This window comes from Pipistrellus kuhlii, unplaced genomic scaffold, assembly GCF_014108245.1.
Source record: "Pipistrellus kuhlii isolate mPipKuh1 unplaced genomic scaffold, mPipKuh1.p scaffold_m20_p_2, whole genome shotgun sequence".
NCBI classification, from domain to species: domain Eukaryota; kingdom Metazoa; phylum Chordata; class Mammalia; order Chiroptera; family Vespertilionidae; genus Pipistrellus; species Pipistrellus kuhlii.
The window spans coordinates 94,268,065-94,286,525 of record NW_023425515.1 but is presented as its reverse complement, the minus strand read 5'-3'; the positions used below and the strand labels follow the sequence as shown (position 1 = coordinate 94,286,525).

Genomic DNA, 18,461 nt, shown 5'->3' with positions numbered 1-18,461 from the left:
TATCACTGATGAAGGTTTAATCTCCAACATCTATAGGCAGCTTATACAACTTAATAAAAGGAAGATAAATGAACCAAATGGGCAATGAACCTAAATAGAATATTTTTAAAAGAAGACAGAAGGAAGGCCAAGAGGCACATGAAAACATGCTCAAAGTCACTAACTATCTGAGAGATGCAAATCAAAATGACAATGAGGTACCATCTCACACCTGTCAGAATGGCTATCATCAACAAAGGACAAATATTAGCGAGAATGCAGAGAAAAAGGAACCCTTGTGCTCTGCTGATGAGAATGCAGACTGGTGCAGCCACTGTGGAGAACAGTGTGGAGTTTCCTCAAAAAAATGAAAATGGAACTCCCATTTGACAAAGTAATTCCACTCCTAGGCATATATCCTAAGAAACCTTAAACACCAATTAGAAAGGATATATGCACCCCTATGTTCATAGCAGCACAAGTTACAATAGCTAATATTTGGAAATAGCTTAGGTGCCCATCAGCAGATGACTGGATCAGAAAACGATGGTATATCTACACAATGGAATACTATGCTGCCATAAAAAAGAAAGAATTCTTACTATTTGCAGCATCCTGGATGGAATTGGATAATTTTATACTAAGTGAAATAAGCCAGTCAATGAAAGAAAAACACCACATGATCTCACAAACTGATGAACAAAAAGATAGATACAGAGACAGTAAAGCAACAAATAGACTGTCAAATTACAGTGGGAAGGTTAGAGAAATGTTGGGGAGATAAGAGATCAACTGAAGGACTTGTATGCATGCATTTAAGCATAACGAATGGGTGCAAAACTCTGGGGTGAGGGCATGTATGGGAATGGGGAGGTCAATGGTAAGATATGTACACATATAATACCTTAATAAAAATGAAAAAAAAATTAATTAAAAATGTAATCAGGATGAATCTAAAAATCTCAATAGGCAGATAACTAGAAGCTGAAGCAGTCATCAAAAGCTTCCAGCAAACAAAAGCCAGGGGCCAGATGGCTTCACAGAGGAGTTTTACAAAACATTCAAGGAAGAAATAAAACCTATTATTCTCAAACTATTCCAAAAACTTTGAGCAGAAGGAACACTTTCAAGTTCATCCTATGAAGCCAGCTTTACCCCAATACCAAAACCAGGTAAAGACAACAATATCCACAAATAAATAAACATGATACATCATATAAACAAATTGAGACTTAAAAATCACATAGTCATATCAATTGATGCAAAAAAAAAGCATTTGACAAAATCCAACATCCTTTCTTGAGAAAAACTCTCAGCAAAGGGAGAATAGAGGGATCATACCTCAAACAATAAAAGCCATATATGACAAACTTACAGTTAACATCATACTCAATGGGCAAAAACTAAAACCATTTCACCTAAGAGCAGGAACGAGATAGAAATTCCCACCTTTACCACTCCTGTTTGACATAGTTCTGGAACTGTTAACCATAGCAATCAGACAAGAAGAAATAAAAGTTATCAAAACTGGAAAAGAAGACATAAAATTGTCATTATTTCAGATGACATGATATTGTGCATAGAAAACCCTAAAGACTCCATCAAAAAAATATTAGACTTAATAAATGAGTTTGGCAATGTAGCAGCATATGAAATTAATGCCAAGAAATCTATGTTATTTCTATACACCAATAGTAAACTTACAGAAACAGAGACTAAAAAATCAATTCCATTTACCATCACAACAAAAAAATTAAGATACCTAGGAATAAATTTAACTAAGAAGGCAAAAGACCTATACTTGAAAACTACATGACACTGAAAAAAGAGGTAGAGGAGGATATAAACAAATGGAAGAACATACCATACTCATGGATTGGTATAATCAACATCATTAAAATATCCATACTACCCAAAGCAATCTATAGATCCAATCCACTCCCCATTAAAATACCAACAGCATATTTCACACACTTAGACCAAACTCTCCAAAAATTAATCTTGAGTAAAAAAAGACCCTGGATAGCTGCAGCAATCTTGAGAAGGAAGAACAGAGTAAAAGGGAACTCAATACCAGATATCAAGCTGCATTACAAAGCCACTGTTCTCAAAACTGCCTGATACTGTACAAGAACAGACATATAGATCAATGGATAGAAAAGAGAATCCAGAAATCAATACCAACCACTATGCTCAATTAATACTTGACAAAGAAGGCAACAACATACAATGGAGTCAAATAAGTGGTGTTGGGAAAATTGGACAGATATTTGCAAAAAAAAAAAAAAAAAATGAAACTAGACCACCAACTTACACCATATACAGAAAAAAAAAAATCTCAAAATGCATACAGAACTTAAACGTAAGAGGAAAGCATAAAAATACTAGAGGAATCCACAGGCAGTGAAATCTCAGACATATGCCAAAGCAATTTCTTCACTGATACAGCAATGGAAACTAAAGAGAAAAATACACAAACGGGACTACATAAAAAATGAAAAGCTTCTGCACAGCAAAAGCAACCACCCACAAAACAACAAGAAGGCACTGCATGGGAGAACATATTTGCCAATGTTATAACGATAAAGGTTTAATCTCCAACATTTACAGGGAACTCATACAACTTAACAAAAGGAAGATTAAAAAAAAAACAATAAAAAAAATAGGCAATGAACCTAAATAGACACCTTTCAAAAGAGGACATAAGAAAGACCAAGAGACATATGCAAACTTGCTCAAGGTCATTGATCACCTGAGAGATGCAAATCAAAATGACAATGTGGTAGTATGTCACACCTGTCAGAATGACTATCATCATCAAATTAACAAACGACAAGTGCTGGCTAGGATATGGAGAAAAAGGAATCCTCATGAACTGCTGTTGGGAATACAGACTGGTGCAGCCACTGTGCAGAACAGTATGGAATTTACTTAAAAAACAAAAACTAAAAATGGAATTCCCATTTGACCCTGTGGTTCCACTTCTAGGAATATATCCTGAGAAACTAGAAACACCAATCAGAAAGTATATATGAACCCCTATGTTCATAGCAGCACAACCTACCATAGTTAAGATTTGGAAACAGCCCAAGTGCCTATCAGCAAATGAGTGTTTTAAAAAACTGTGGTATATCTACACAGTGGAATACCATGCTGCAGTACAAAAGAAGAAATTCTTACCATTTGCAGCAGCATGGATGGAACTGGAGAGCATTATGCTAAGTGAAATAAGGCAGTCAGAGAAAGATAAATATCACAGGATCTCACTCATTTGTGGAATAAAATGAACAACATAAACTGATTAAGAAAAATAGATCCAGAGACAGGGAAGCATAGATCAGATGTCATACCTCAGAGGAAGGTAGAGGATAGTGGAAGTAAGGGGGAGAGATCAAGTAAAGGACTTGTATGCATGTATATAAGACTAACCAATGGACACAGACACCAGGGGGATGAGAGCATGAGTGTGTGTGTGGGGGGAGTAGCTTGGGCAATGGTGAGATAAGGACATATATGTAATGTGTCCTTAGTCAATAAAGAAAAAAAAAATCTGAGAGATGCAAATCAAAATAACAATGCGATACCATCTCACACCTGTCAGAATGACCAACATCAACAAATCAACAAATGACAAGTGTTGGTGAGAATACAGAGAAAAATGAACTCTCATGCATTGGTGGTGGGAATGCAGACTGGTGCAACCACTGTGGAGAACAGTATGGAGTTTCCTCAAAAAACTGAAAATGGAACTCCCATTTGACCCAGTGATCCCACTCCTAGGAATATATCCCAAGAAACTAAAAACACCAATCAGAAAGGATACACGCACCCCTATGTTCATAGCAGCACAATCTACAATAGCTAGAATCTGGAAACAGCCTAGGTGCCCTACAGCAGATGATTGGATCAAAAAACTATGGTGCATCTACACAATGGAATACTATGCTGCCATAAAAAAGAAGGAATTTTTATCATTTGTAGCAATCTGGATAGAATTAGAGAACATCATGCTGAGTGAAATAAGCCAGTCAATGAAAGAGAAACACCACATGACCTCATTCATTTATGATAATAAAGATAGATATAGAGACAGTAAAGCAACAAGCAGACTGTCAAATTACAGCAGGAGGGTAGGGAGATCTGGGGGAGATAAGAGATCAACCGAAGGACTTGTATGCATGCATATAAGCAAAACCAATGGACGAAAAACTCTGGGGAGGAAGGGCATGTATGGAAGTGGAGGGGGGATACAATGGAAAGATATTGTATACATATAATACCTTAATTAAAAAAATTAAAAAAAGAAAATCTGAGATTTGATTTAAAATTTACCTTAACCAGGTTCACAGTGGAATAGTAATACCAAGGTATGCATTCAAAGTTCTTTGAGGTAGGACCAGTTCTTTCAGGAATCTGCCAAATGTATGTTCGGATCTTTCCTAAAATATGCAAATTCAATGTATTAATATAGTATCTTTTAAACATACTTCTTTATGGAGAACCAGATAATGAGCAGATGCTAAAGCTATGCAAATAATTGGCAACAGAATTCTCATTTTGTTTTGTTTATTCTCTAGGTCTATTGCTCCTAGCTTTGTGATCTTAGATAATGTGTTTATATTTCCGAGCTTCTGTTTCCACATGCACATCAAATAGGAATTTAGAAATTAGACAAAATGATGCAAACGAAGCCCTTGATGTTGCATTACCTGGGCCTTTGGGCAAGTTCAATGCAATTATGATGTTGGTTTTTATGCAGTGAGGGTTATTGGGTCAAAACCTTATAGAGTTTCTGTCATTGAAAAATGTCAGTTATTAAATATCTAATTCATTCATTCAATAAACATTTTTTGTTGTGATGAAAATTCAGAGTGTGAAAGACTTATTTTGAATCCCATCTCTGAACTTTTTCATTTGTGGATTACATAGACCTACTTTCTATCCAGAACTATTTGAATGATCCCTGCAAAATGATCCCTATTGACTCCTGCTGGAAAGTTCTTTCGATGCCCTACTCTTACCCCTTGCTGCATAATCCTCCACCTCCTACTTCCAGAGTCTTAAATTAATTTTCCCAAGTTCCTGTGACATAGTTTCATCTTCCCCCAACCAACCTTATCCCCACTCTCCCTGCTTCCAAGTCTTTAACTATCTATTTACTTCTTATCCTCTCCTTCCAGCATACCACAAGTTGCTTGTGGCACAGCAGGTACTCAGAATTGTCTGTGAAATACAGGGAATGTGATCTTTTTCTGATTAATTAGTACATAGTGATGACTTGCAAACACCCTTGATAGGCAATTCACATTAGGATTGTCTGTTTTTAAATCAAAAGAAAATATTTCAACCACCATCAAGTGGTTCTTTCCTTAATACCCTTAATTTGTAGAATTCCTTGTTTTTTTTTTTTTTTTTTTTTTTTGTAGGGAACTATGAGGGAAATCCTTGATATCCCTCTTAGATCCCTTTTTAACAACAAAGGAGTGGCTCCACTGGCTATAAACCCATCTTGCCAAAACCTGCAACCAATGACTGCTGCAGGGGAGGCAGAATAGAAAAAGTTTGGGAAAAATCCTGATAAGTGGAGTGAGAAAGAACAAGCCAACATCATAGGCCAATAAACGCCTAGGTCCTCTCACCAGAGCCCTCTAATCTCCCTTTATGACCAAAGGGAAATAGCTTAGAGCAGGAAACCCTTGTGGTGGTCACAGAAGTCAACAACAAGAAGGACTGGCTAAAACTAGATCATTCCAAGAAAAAAAATGACCAGATACTGTCTCCAAAGCTCATTACGCCATCACCACAAGTATAAGGGTGAACCACCATGACACTTCCAGAAAGGACCATATTAGGAACAAGACACCCCCCACAACAAGAAAACAGAGTCAGAATTTAGCACCACAAAGTTCAGAAATAACCTACCCTTGGAAACACATAAAATCCCAAGAACTGACTTACTCACTGCACAACTCACTTGTGAGTTGCCACGGTCCACTGAGACTCTTGCTTCTTTCACAACAGCGTGTCTCTACCTGAATAAAACTTACTTTCATTCTCATTCTAACTCATTATTGAAATCTTTTCTTAGGAGCTTTGAGGTTGCCTCACACTGGATATGTCCCAATCCATGCTGGTGCAGGGCTAGGTCCCAGCATGGAACTGGTTTGGTGACACAAGGACATACAGGACCAGTTTCCTCACCCCAGCTCAGGACAGCGGGGGCCACTCTCTCCTCATAACTTCTTTCATGGTTGGCTGTGACTTATATTGAGGCTACATCTCTGTTCAATCTCTCCCCCCCCCAATCAATTCTGCTTTCTTCTCTTTCTCTCCACTGTTATTGATTCCAAGAGCACTACTTGCACACAAATCTTCATTTCAGATTCTGCTTCCTGAATCTATGTTAAAAACTTTTTATTTTCTTCTAAGTTGATGAAGTGAACGACATACTCTAAAGTGGTGATGTATGTGTGTGTGTGGGGGGGGGGTGAGGGGAAGATGGCGACTGGCAAGAAGGTAGGGAGAGAGAATGTGTGAGAGAGATAGAGTAGTGTGTGGACACTGATCCCACCCTGTGCAAGCAGGCCTTTTGCCCACACAGGGTGGCTCCAGCTCCACTGTCCGAATTTGAGCCTGTGTGTCCAAACACTGGAAATCTGCTTTCCACAGATTGCAAACCCATGACCAGGGCAGCTCTGGATCTGCTGCCTGAAATTTGAGACTGGGTGTGGAGACACTAGGAATATGCTTCCCACAGAGACCAGACCTACACCCACACAGGGCGGCTTTGGCTCTGCTGCCCGAATTTGAGCCTTGTCGTGTGAACACTGGGAATCTGTTTCCCACAAAGACCAAACCCCACACCTTGACAGGGTGGCTCTAGCTCCACTGCCCAGAGTGCATGAACACTGGGAATCTGCTTCCCACAGAGTGCACTCTCATGACCAGATTCCACACCCACACAGGGTGGCAGTGCCACCTGACTTTGATTCTGGGCAAGAGCACACATAAGTCTGTTTGTTGCAGCTCAGCAGCGGACCTCCTGCTGACACAGGGTGCTGTGCAATCCAATCTTTCAAGCAGACCAGGGACCCTGATTCTCTGCATGAGAGGCAGCACTGTGCAATAGTGACTTGACTCTGTTTCTCATCATGCGTGCCTGAGATCCCTTATTCCCAGTGTACACACACTAAGAGCCAGTGACTCCAACTCTCAGTGTATGCATATATAGAGATCCTGATTCTCAGCGTGAGGCCACACCAAGAAACAGAGACTCTGATACTTGATTCTCAGCACAGGCATAGGGGAATTCTGACTCCTGGCATGTGCTAGGAAACTTTGATTTTCAGTTCACATCAGTGGGGCCTCTTTATCAGTGTGGCACAAGCAGGGCTCCTGATTCTAGGTGAGTGCACAAGGCTGTACTGAGTGCCAGTGACTCTGATCCTGGGTGAGCATGGCTCCCACCAACCCACGGCAGCCACAAGTTTTGGTGGTGGAGCTCTTCAGTGAGACATGGGTGGTGTAAAGCTCCCACTGCACATGGCACAGGACCCCATAACTTGATTTTTGTACCTCTGGTAATAGTTAGAATGGGGAGACAATGGAATAATCCCTAGAGAAAATAAAAAGAGGAATTGCCAAGAATGAAAATAGGTGAAATGGAGGCATGCAACATGACAAAAAAAGAATTCAGAGTAATGGTTGTACAGTTCATAAACCAGATGGATAAGAAAATCAACAACCTAGACAAAAATCAGGAAAAAATCAAAAGTGATATAGCTACAATAAAAAATATCATGGAAGGTTTAAATGGTAGACTAGAAGAAGTAGAGGACTGAATACATAAGTTAGAAGGTAAGGAAGAGAAACGAGCCCAATCTCAACAGCAGCTATAGAAAAAAAATTAAAAAGCAGGAGAAGAGCCTGTAACACGAAATGAAGTAACATATGCATAATATGGCTGCCAGAAGGACAAGAAGAGCAGCAAGGATTAGAAAATCTATTTGAAGAAATAATTACAGAAAACTTCCCTGATTTGGGGAAGAAAAAAGTTACACAAGCACAGAAAATCTCATGGAAGATGAATCCCAAAAGACCCACAACAAGACATGTAATAATTACAATAGCAAATATTAACAACAAAGAGAGAATCTTAAAGACTGCAATAGAGAGACAGAAAGTTATCTACAAAGGATCTCCCAACAGATTATCAAATGATTTCTCAACAGAAACACACCAAACTAGAAGGGAAAGTAATGCAAAGCAAAGGACTGAGTCCAAGAATACTCTATCCAGCAAGACTATCAATCAAAATTGAAGGGAAAATCAGAAGCATCACAGACAAAAAAGGCTAAGGGAATTTATCACTACCAAGCCATCATTGAAAGAAATTTTAAAGGGAATGCTGTAAAAAGAAGAAATAGAAAGGGCAGAAGGAATACAGACATAAAGTACAGAATTGGCTACAAACAAGTACCTATCAATAATAACATTAAATGTTAATGGATTATGCACTCCAATAAAATAAAATAAAAACATGGAGTGACTAAATGGATAAGAAAACATGACCCACATATATATACTGTCTATAGACAACCCACCTCAGAACGAGGGACTCACACAGACTAAAAGTGAAGGGATGGAAAAATATCTACCAGACAAATAGAAATGAAAAGAAAAGCTGGGGTAGCAATATTTATTTCTGACAAAATAGACCACAAATTAAAGACCATAACAAGAGACAAGAAAGGCCACTTCATAATTCTAAAATGATCAATACAACTAGTGGATATAGCTCTGGTAAACATTTATGCACCCAATGCAGGAGCACCAAAATACATAAAAAAAAACACACAAAAAAACCAAAAAAAAAACTTCTGGAAGATATCAGAAAAGAGATTGACAGCAACACAATCATAGTAGGAGACTTTTAATACCCCATTAACATCACTGGATAAAACCTCTGGATAAAAAATTTGCAGAAAAAAAAAATGCTATACCACTCACTAGATCAAATGAACTTAATCAACATCTTTAGAACATCCACCCCAAACTACAGAATATACATTCTGCTTAAGCTCACATGGGACATTTTCAAAGATAAACCACATATTGGGACACAAAGTCTCTCCAAATTCAAGAGGACTGAAATCATATCAAGCATCTTCTCAGATCACATGGCATAAAATTAGAAACCAACTACAATAAATACAATCACCAAAATTCAAACAGTTGAAAGCTGAATAACATACTATTAACCAATGAGTGGGTCACCAAAGGATCAAAGAAGAAATAAAATTATCCTGGAAACAAAGGACAATGAAAACACAGAATCCAAAATCTTTGGGACACAGTGAAATCAGTTCTGAGAGGGGAGTTTATAGCATTACAGACCTACCTCAAAAAACAAGAGAAACTGGTGACAAACCATCAAAATATGCAACTTGAAGAATTAGAAAGAGAGCAACAAGAAAAGCTAAGTATAAGCTGAAGAAGGGAAATAATAAAGATCAGAGTGGAAATGAAAGACATAGAGACTAAAACAAACAAACAAACAAAAGCACACCAACCACCCCCCCAAAAAAAATAACAACCAATACAAAAGATCAGTGAAATGAAGAGCTGGTTCTTTGAAAGGATAGATAAAATTTATGAAACTCTAGCCAGGCTCACCAAGAAGTAAAGAGAGAAGCTCCAAATAAACAAGATCAGAAATGAAAGGTGAAATAACAACAGACCCCACAGAAGTATGAAAGATCACTTAAAAATACTATGACCCCACAAAAGTATGAAAAATCACTTAAAAATACTATGAGCAACTCTACTCCAACAAACTGGTCAATGTAGAAGAAATGGACATATTCCTAGGAAAATACAATCTTCCAAAACTCAACCAGGAGGAATAAAAAAAAACTGAATAGTCAGGAAACTGTGGATGAATTTGAAGCAGTAATAATAATAATTAAAAAAACAAACAAAAACCTTCCAGCAAACAAACACCCTAGTCTAGACAGCTTTACAGAGGAGTTCTATGAAACATTCAAGGAAGAAACAAAAAGTATCTTCCTCAGCCTATTCCAAAAACTTAGAGGAAGAAACACTTTTTTTCTATGAAGCCAGCATTACCCTAATCCACAAACCAGATAAAGACAATACAAAGAAAGAGAATTATAGACCAATATCCCTCATTAACATAGATGCCAAAATCCTCAACAAAATTCTAGCAAATTGGATCCAGCATTACATAAGAATGATCATACACCATGACCAAGTGGGATTTATTCTGGGGATGCAAGGATGGTACAATCTCCACAAATCAATAAATGGGATAAACTGCATAAACAAAATGAGAAATAAAAACCATATAATCATGAACAAATGGAAGAATATGTTCATGGAATGGTAGAATCAACATCATTAAAATGTCCATTATACCTAAGTAATTTACAAATTTAGTGCAATACACGTTAAGATACTAATGGCATACTTCAAAGAGCTAGAACAAATTCTCCAAAAATTCATCTGGAATAAAAAAAAAGACCCGAATAGCTGCAGCAATCTTGAGAAAGAAGAGCAATATTAATGGAATCACAATAACAGATATCAAGCTATACTACAAAGCCACTCTTCTCAAAATTGCCTAGTGCTGGCACAAGAACAGACATATAGATTAATGGAATCAAGCATAGATACCAGAAATCAACCTAAGCCATTATGCTCAATTAATATTTGACAAAGGAGGCAAGAGCATACAATGGAGTCAAGACAGTCTCTTCAACAAATGGTACTGGGAAAATTAGACAGATACTTGCAAAGAAATGAAACTTACATCCTACACAAAAATAAACTCAAAATGGATAAAGGACTTAAATGTAAGATGGGAAACCATAAAAATCTTAGAAGAAGCCATAGGTAGCAAAATAGCAGATATCTGTCATAGCAATATCTTTACTGATACAGCTCCTAGGATCTAAAGCAATGGATACTAAAGAGAGAATAAACAAATGGGACTACATCAAAATAAGAAGCTTCTGCACAGCAAAAGAAACCATCAACAAAACATCAAGAAAGCCCACTGCATGGGAGAACATATTTGCCAATGTTGTCAGTGGTAAGGGTTTAATCTCCAACATTTACAGGGACAACTTAACAAAAAGGAGACAATCCAATCAAAAAATGGGCAAAGGACCTAAATAGACACTTTTGGAAAGAGCACATAAGAAAGCCAAGAGACATATGAAAACATGCTCAAAGTCACTAGTCATCAGAGAAATGCAAATCAAAACAACAATAAGGTACTATCTCACACCTGTAAGAATGGCTATCATCAACAAATCAACAAACGATAAGTGCTGGGGAGGATGCGGATAAAAAGGAAACCTCCTTCACTACTGGTGGGAATGCAGATTGGTGCAGCCACTGTGGCATTTCCTCAAAAATTGAAAATGGAACTTCCATTTGACCCAGAAATACCACTTCTAAAAATGTATTCCAAGAAAATAGAAACACCAATCAGAAAGGATATATACATCCCTATGTTCATAGCAGCACAATTTATTATAGCCAAGATTTGGAAACAACCTAAATGCCCATCAGCAGCTTAATGGATTAAAAACTGTGGTACATCTACACCAGTGTTTCCCAAACTTTTGACATATGTGTACCCATTCTATAATTTTTGTAACGCTGAGTACCCCTCGTACTCATGAGAACGTAGAATTAGATGCAGCTAAACATGGTGCAGTGCGTATCTCCACCAAACTCTGGTTCAATGCATCCCCCCACCAAACTCTTCCCGTACCCCTGGGGGTACTCATACCACAATTTGGGAAACACTGATCTACACAATGAAATACTATGCTGCAGTAAAAAAGAAAGAATCATTACCATTTGCAGTAGCATGGATGGAACTGGAGTGCAATATGCTAAGCACAATAAGCCAGTCAGTGAAATAAAAATACCTCACTCATTTATGAATAATAAAGAACATCATAAACTGATGAACCAAAAGATAGATATAGAGACAGTAAAGCAACAAGCGGACTGTCAGATTACAGCTGGGAGACTAGGGAGATCTGGGGGAGATAATAGATCAACCGAAGGACATGTATACATGCATATAAGTACAACCAATGGACACAAAACTCTGGGGAGGGAGGGTATTTATGGGAGGGAGGGCAATGTTAAAATATTACACAGATAATAATTTAATAAAAATGTAAAAAAAAAATGTAAATAAATAAATAAATACAAAAAAAATATTTGGCAGCTGGATAGATGGAGAGGTGGGAGGGAGGTAGCTCTAGAGGAGAAACTGTATACACTGCAACATTTTTCTCATGGTGCTTCCCCTTGGAAGTAAACTCAATTTGCAAAAGGAACTCCTCTCCCAAGTTCTTCAGGCCCTTCTTACTACTCCAGTGATTTTTCTCATCTGGAACTACACCCGTATATAAAAAGGAACATTAGTCCATAGACCTGTATAAAAGCTTTGGGGCTTTTTTCCCCGCCCCCCTCTCCTAAAGCAGTTACCTGGCTGTGTTGGAACAACAGTGGAATTCTGTGTTTTTACTCCATGAGCATAAATAGAATATTGCCTTGAGGCTTTATTTTTGAAGACAATCCGGACTTTTTCACCAGGAGTGGCAAATATTAAAGGACCTAGGAAATATAAAAAGAAAAATGTGTAAATAAACTTTAATTATTTTGAATTATGAGTCATCTGTCTTCTTAAGTCTTTATAGAGTTCTTATCCTTTTCCTTAACATATGCCAAATAAAACACAAACACATTTAATAAGTGGATCATTGCTGAATTATAAAACATGATTTTTGCCTGGAAAATTTTAGTCATCTAGAATTTTATAAGCTTCATCTCTAGAAAACCTACTTTGATGGGCATCAGTTAATGCATACAAAAACACATAATTTAGAAATGGAGCACTTCACTTTCTTTCTTGACCCAGTATCATTATTTAAGCCTTTAATGCTTTCCCCCCTTCACCCTAGTGGAAAATTAGAAGGAGCTACAAGGCCTTTTTATGACCAGCGTAATATTCTCTCTGATAGACCGAAGACCCCTTAATTTTACTTTCTCTCTTTCATCCCAGGCCAAGAAATAAAGGTATAACATTTGCTATAAGTCTTCTTTCTATTTGAAAGTTCTAAAAATTCTAAAACAGAGATGATTTTGAGATGAACTAAACAATAAGAATTCTCTTCAAACTTGTGCTATAATTACTAAAATCAGAGCCCTGAAGAGACCTGGTGAACACTGGCTAAAGCTGAAGTAACACCTCTTTGACCCCCATGTAATTCTACCTTCCCAAATGCTATGCTTGTTTTTCCTTTTCTATAAAGTGTTTTCTTTTTTGTTGTATAAATGATAATGGGATCTAGAGAGTTATATTGTATTATTTAACTTGTTGCATTTGGCCAGAATCCTAGAGAAAACAAATATCCTTCTGTTACTAAAGATAGGGACCCATCTACCAGCAGAGGGTACTATCGATAGATAGCACAGACCTCCCTTTCTCTCCCTCAAAAAGGGGCAAGCTCAAAAGTCCAGAACAATAACCATTCCCTTCATTGGCATGTAAATCCAGGTTCTCAGGATCCGTATCAAAAATGCCCTTTGATAGATACATAAATAGCGGGAAATACCATCTGAGTTCTGGAAATACTAGGCAACATATAGAAAAGCCATTTTACATATGAAGTCATCATATGACCTATGGAAATGCCATATGAAGCCTAAATGATGACCTGTTACTTATGAAAATGTTACATGTGGGTGCTCAGTGATATAGGTTTCTTAGCTGATCTGTCAAGGTTGGAAGAAAGCGCTATAATTTTCTTCACTCTTGGAAAGAGATAAAACTGAGTTAGAACATTTAAGTGTTTAAATTAAAAGCAAATTTAAGCAAAGTGCCCCTGCTCACTATAGGTGAATTTCTGGCCTTCATTTTAATTTCAATGCAATTATCTCTACATGTTATATCTAAAGTCCCTCCCAGATCCACAATTCTTGGATTCTGAGTGCAAGAAACCAAGTAATGTAAAACCAACCACATTAATTTTCAGCAGTATCCCTATTTTCCTTTAAAAAATACGTGAATCACTCTTTTTTCTAGTAAAACAAATTAAAGTTAGCATTATAGGCATTTTTCTCTATCAAGATGGAAGTTGACAGTATCCTCAATGTATGCAACAATCTCTAGCGGCTGAGGACAAGAAGCAAACAAACACCCCAAACCAATCTTACTATATATCTATACCTAGTATATCCAGATGCTTTTCATTTTCATTTCTTTTTGTTTGCTTTGTGAATGTGATATCATCATATTGACGGTACACGACTTTCTTATATTTGGACCCAAGAAATGTCCCAGTTTTATCCAAAAAAATGTTTGTTTCAGTTTCACTTTGAGAAAATGAAAATAAAGACAAAACCCATAAAATTAGTTAATTTAACAATTAAATTAGATACATTCTCATATGGAAGAACTATTATTGAAATAATGTAATTTATTAATATCTAGAAGCTATTGTACTTTGGAAAGTAATTCTTCTATTTAAAAATATATTCATTCTGGTAAGATTATTGAATATTTATTCTGTACTTTAAAACACATTTTCAGAATAAAATTTTAGTTTTGATAAATGAATAAATAGTAAGAGAGAAAACTATAGAAAGAAATCAAACGTTACTAAAAGTAAAATTACTATCTTTAACTTGAGGTTTTCAGAGGAACAGATGTAAATGGAGATGAATGTAGACAAAAGAAAAATCTGACTGATTCCAAATATTAAAGGTAGTGAATTATGTTTATTATATCTCAAAGTGATATAGTTGGTTGGTAGCATCCATAAAGAAAATAAGATGCAACAAGTGGAAAGAGAGACAAGAAGAAACAATCTACAGAAGAAGTTATTTAGATATTTAGAAAGATTTGAAGTCATTTGGAATTTATGATATTATACATAAATCAATTATCAAAATTTGAATGTATCCTAAACACGCACATACCAATCACATACATGCATAGTACACACACACCATACCAAACACTTACAACACACACACACACACACACACACACACACACACACACTGAAAAGAAAGGGTGAGAAACTACAGGATGAGGGCTTCCTAGCTAGAGACTGAAGTTATCACCATACTTTTTTCCTTGTAAATGGTGTAGTTCTCTTTCCCATGTCCTGCTAGGAGAATAATCCCACACAACTTCCTCAGCTGCAATATAAAAAATTTTCTCCTTTTGGTACTGCTTTTGATGAGGGTATGGTTTCAAACACTGCCTCACTTTGTATTTATGTTTCATGCCTCCTTGATAGTGCTCTGAAGTCAGACAGACCACATAAAAAATTCCTAGAGGTAAATAAGAAAATAATTCATAAAGTTTTGCATTCAGACCTCTTTATCTCTGTGAACTCATCTATAAGATATAAACCCCCAAAGGAATATGGTAAGGTAGTTCATTCATTCTTTCACTAATTTTATGAATATTTGTTGAATATGTTCTTTATGCTAAGCTTTCAAGGCACTTTAGAAATATCAATGAATATAACAGTTAAAAATCCTTGCCTTTACAGTTTATATTACAAGGTCTTGTAGACATAGTATAATTTTTATGTATGTTGGAAGATAATAAATACTATGCATCAAAGAAAAAAGTATGACAGTGTAAGAAAGATTGAGGATTCTGGGGTGGGGTGAGCTCAAAGAAGCAATGGACAATGTTTATAGGATGATTAAGATAGGCCTTGCCAAAGCCCATTTGGTTCAGTGGATAGAGCATCAGTCTGTGGACAGAGTGGCCCCAGGTTTGATCCCAGTCAAGGGCATGTACCTCGGTTGTGGCACATCCCCAGTGGGGGGTGTGCAGGAGGCAGCTGATCGATGTTTCTCTCTCATGGATGTTTCTAACTCTCTATCCCTCTTCCTTCCTCTCTGTAAGAAATCAATAAATCAATAACAAATATATTAAAAAAAAAAAAAGATAGGCCTTGATGGTAGGGTGGCATTTGGGCAAAGACTTATGAGAGGTGAAGAGTAGATCTAGGAGAAACAGGTAACAAAAACCCTTATGATGAGGACCTAATTGGTGCAGTTGAGGACTTTCTAAGAGGCCTGTGTGCCTGGAGTGGAGTGAGCAAAGGTGATAGTACCAGGAGACAAGATTGGAGGAGAAAGAAAGGCTGGGTGTCATGGGCCTTTGAGGATCACTGAAAAATCTGAAGCCTTTACTTAACGAAATGATGAACCATTGTGGAATTTTGAATTGATGAGTGAAATATGGGCACTCTGGCCTCTGTGCTGAGACTGGACTGGAGTGGATAAGGTAGAAGAAAGGATACCTATTAGGAGGCTGTTAAAATCATCCATGAGAGATGATGGTGGCTTAGATCATAGAGGTAGTAGCAGAGAGAGTGGAAGGAAGTAGAAAGGATTTAGTTTAATACATTAAAAATTCCAAAGAATAACCATGACCGAAACAAATCACCACCACCACCACCGCAACAACAACAACAATAAAACATAGCCTGGTTCAGAACAGTGAATTCCACCTGAATTCTCATTGTCTTTTAATTTATTAAAGAAAGAGAACTTTGGTTTAAGAAAGAGAACTTGTTTAGGAGAAAATGATTCTCATATGGCACAGTACTTGACATGTAGTTGGTTTCTCCACATGTTTATTAAAAATGATATTATTTATGAAAGAGAATGAAGAGCATACAAATATTTTTTTTTTAGTTCAGGGGAAAAGAGAGTAAGGAGTAGGTCTGGGCTGGCAATCACTTGCCACTGAGTGAATGCCTGCAACAGAGAAGAGTGTTGGAGAAAGATTTCTCCTCCCCCTTAATTGCTCTTAATCACAGATTTTGTTTGTTTGAAAAGAAAAATTAAAAGCTTTGGAATATAGAAAATGTAGTTAAATGAATCTGTGGCATTACAAAAAGTTAAGATACAAATCCATGGTATTTATAGAGTAACTAGTTTATTGTGTAGCCAGTATTTGATTGATGCCAATAGTTTTTGATCAAGATAGATAATGATGATGATGATGATGTGTGTGTGTGTGTGTGTGTGTGTGTGTGTGTGTGAAGTTGGATCTGCAGGATTAAAGAAGGCAATAAGGTTTTCTTTAAATTTCAACATATTCCAAGCACTTTACTGCATGTTTACTTCTTATATTTCACTAGAGGCTTGGAACACAAAATTTGTGCATGGGCGGGGGGAGGTGTCCCTCAGCAGGTGCAGGTGTCTATCCTGCACCATCTCCAATCTGGGACCCCTTAAAAGATGTCCAACTGCCCATTTAGGTCTTATCCCAAACCCTGGGGCAGGGCCTAAATGGGCAGTTGGACATCCCTCTCACAATCCAGGACTGCTGGCTCCTAACTGCTCACCTGCCTGCCTTCCTGATTGTCCCTAATCACTTCTACCTGCCAGCCTGATAACCTCCTAACCACTCCCCTGCCAGCCTGATGATGTCTAACTGCTCCCCTGCCAGCCTGTTTGCCCCCAACTTCCTTCCTCTGCCTTCCTGGTCACCCCTAACTGCCCTCCCCTGCTGGCCTGATCACCCACAACTGCCCTCTCTTGAAGGCCGGGTCTCCCCCAACTTCCCTCCCCTGCTGGCCATCTTGTGGTGGCCATCTTGTGTCCACATGGGGGCAGCCATCTTGTGTGTTGGAGTGATGGTCATTCTGCATATTACTCTTTTATTAGATAGGACAGAGGCCTGGTACATGGGTGGGGGCCAGTTGGTTTTCCCTGAAGGGTATCCTGAATAAGGGTGGGAGTTCCCTTGGGGCGTGGGATGGCCTGGGAGAGGGGCCTGTGGTGGTTTGCAGGCCAGCCACACCCCCAGTGACCCAAGCAGAGGCCCTGGTATCTGGGATATATTTACCTTCTACATTTTAAACTTTGTAACCTGGAGTGGAGCCAAGCCTTCTGCTTGCTCTGTGGCAGCAGCCATTTCTGTTGGGGTTTATATTCACCTCCTATAATTGAAATTTTATAGCCTGGAGTGGAGGCCTAGGCTGGCCATGGCAGGTGGAAAGCTTGGCTTCCTCCATCACAGGTGGCAACCCTTGCCTGCTCTCTCCAACTCTGTGGCTGCCACCATTTTTGTTGGGATTTATCTTCTGTAATTGAAATTTTGTAGCCTTAATTGGAGGCCTGGGCTGGCCAGCGTGTGCAGAAAGCTTGGCTTCCTCCATTACTGGGGAAACCCAGGCCTCCCTCCTGTTCTCTCCATGGCTGCAGCCATCTTGGCTGGGTTAATTTGCATACTTGCCCCTGATTGGCTGGTGGGCGTGATTGGTGGACATGGCTTGTGGGTGTAGTGGGGTGATGGTTAATTTGCATATTACTCTTTTATTAGATAGGATGGGATCTGATCATTGCCTATTCCCTTTTGTAAGATATAAATTATTACAATACTTATTTTACAA

The 18,461-nt window shown here is 37.9% G+C and overlaps 1 protein-coding gene across 1 annotated transcript in view; it reads right to left on the bottom strand.

Moving 5' to 3' along the window:
* LOC118722860 (ceruloplasmin-like) overlaps positions 1-18,461 on the bottom strand; it is an 82,623-nt gene that overhangs the window by 31,507 nt on the left and 32,655 nt on the right. Inside the window, 4 exon segments of the mRNA XM_036444932.2 lie at positions 4,312-4,418; positions 12,514-12,642; positions 14,258-14,403; positions 15,165-15,369. Of these exon segments, the coding sequence (XP_036300825.1) occupies positions 4,312-4,418; positions 12,514-12,642; positions 14,258-14,403; positions 15,165-15,369 (587 nt within the window).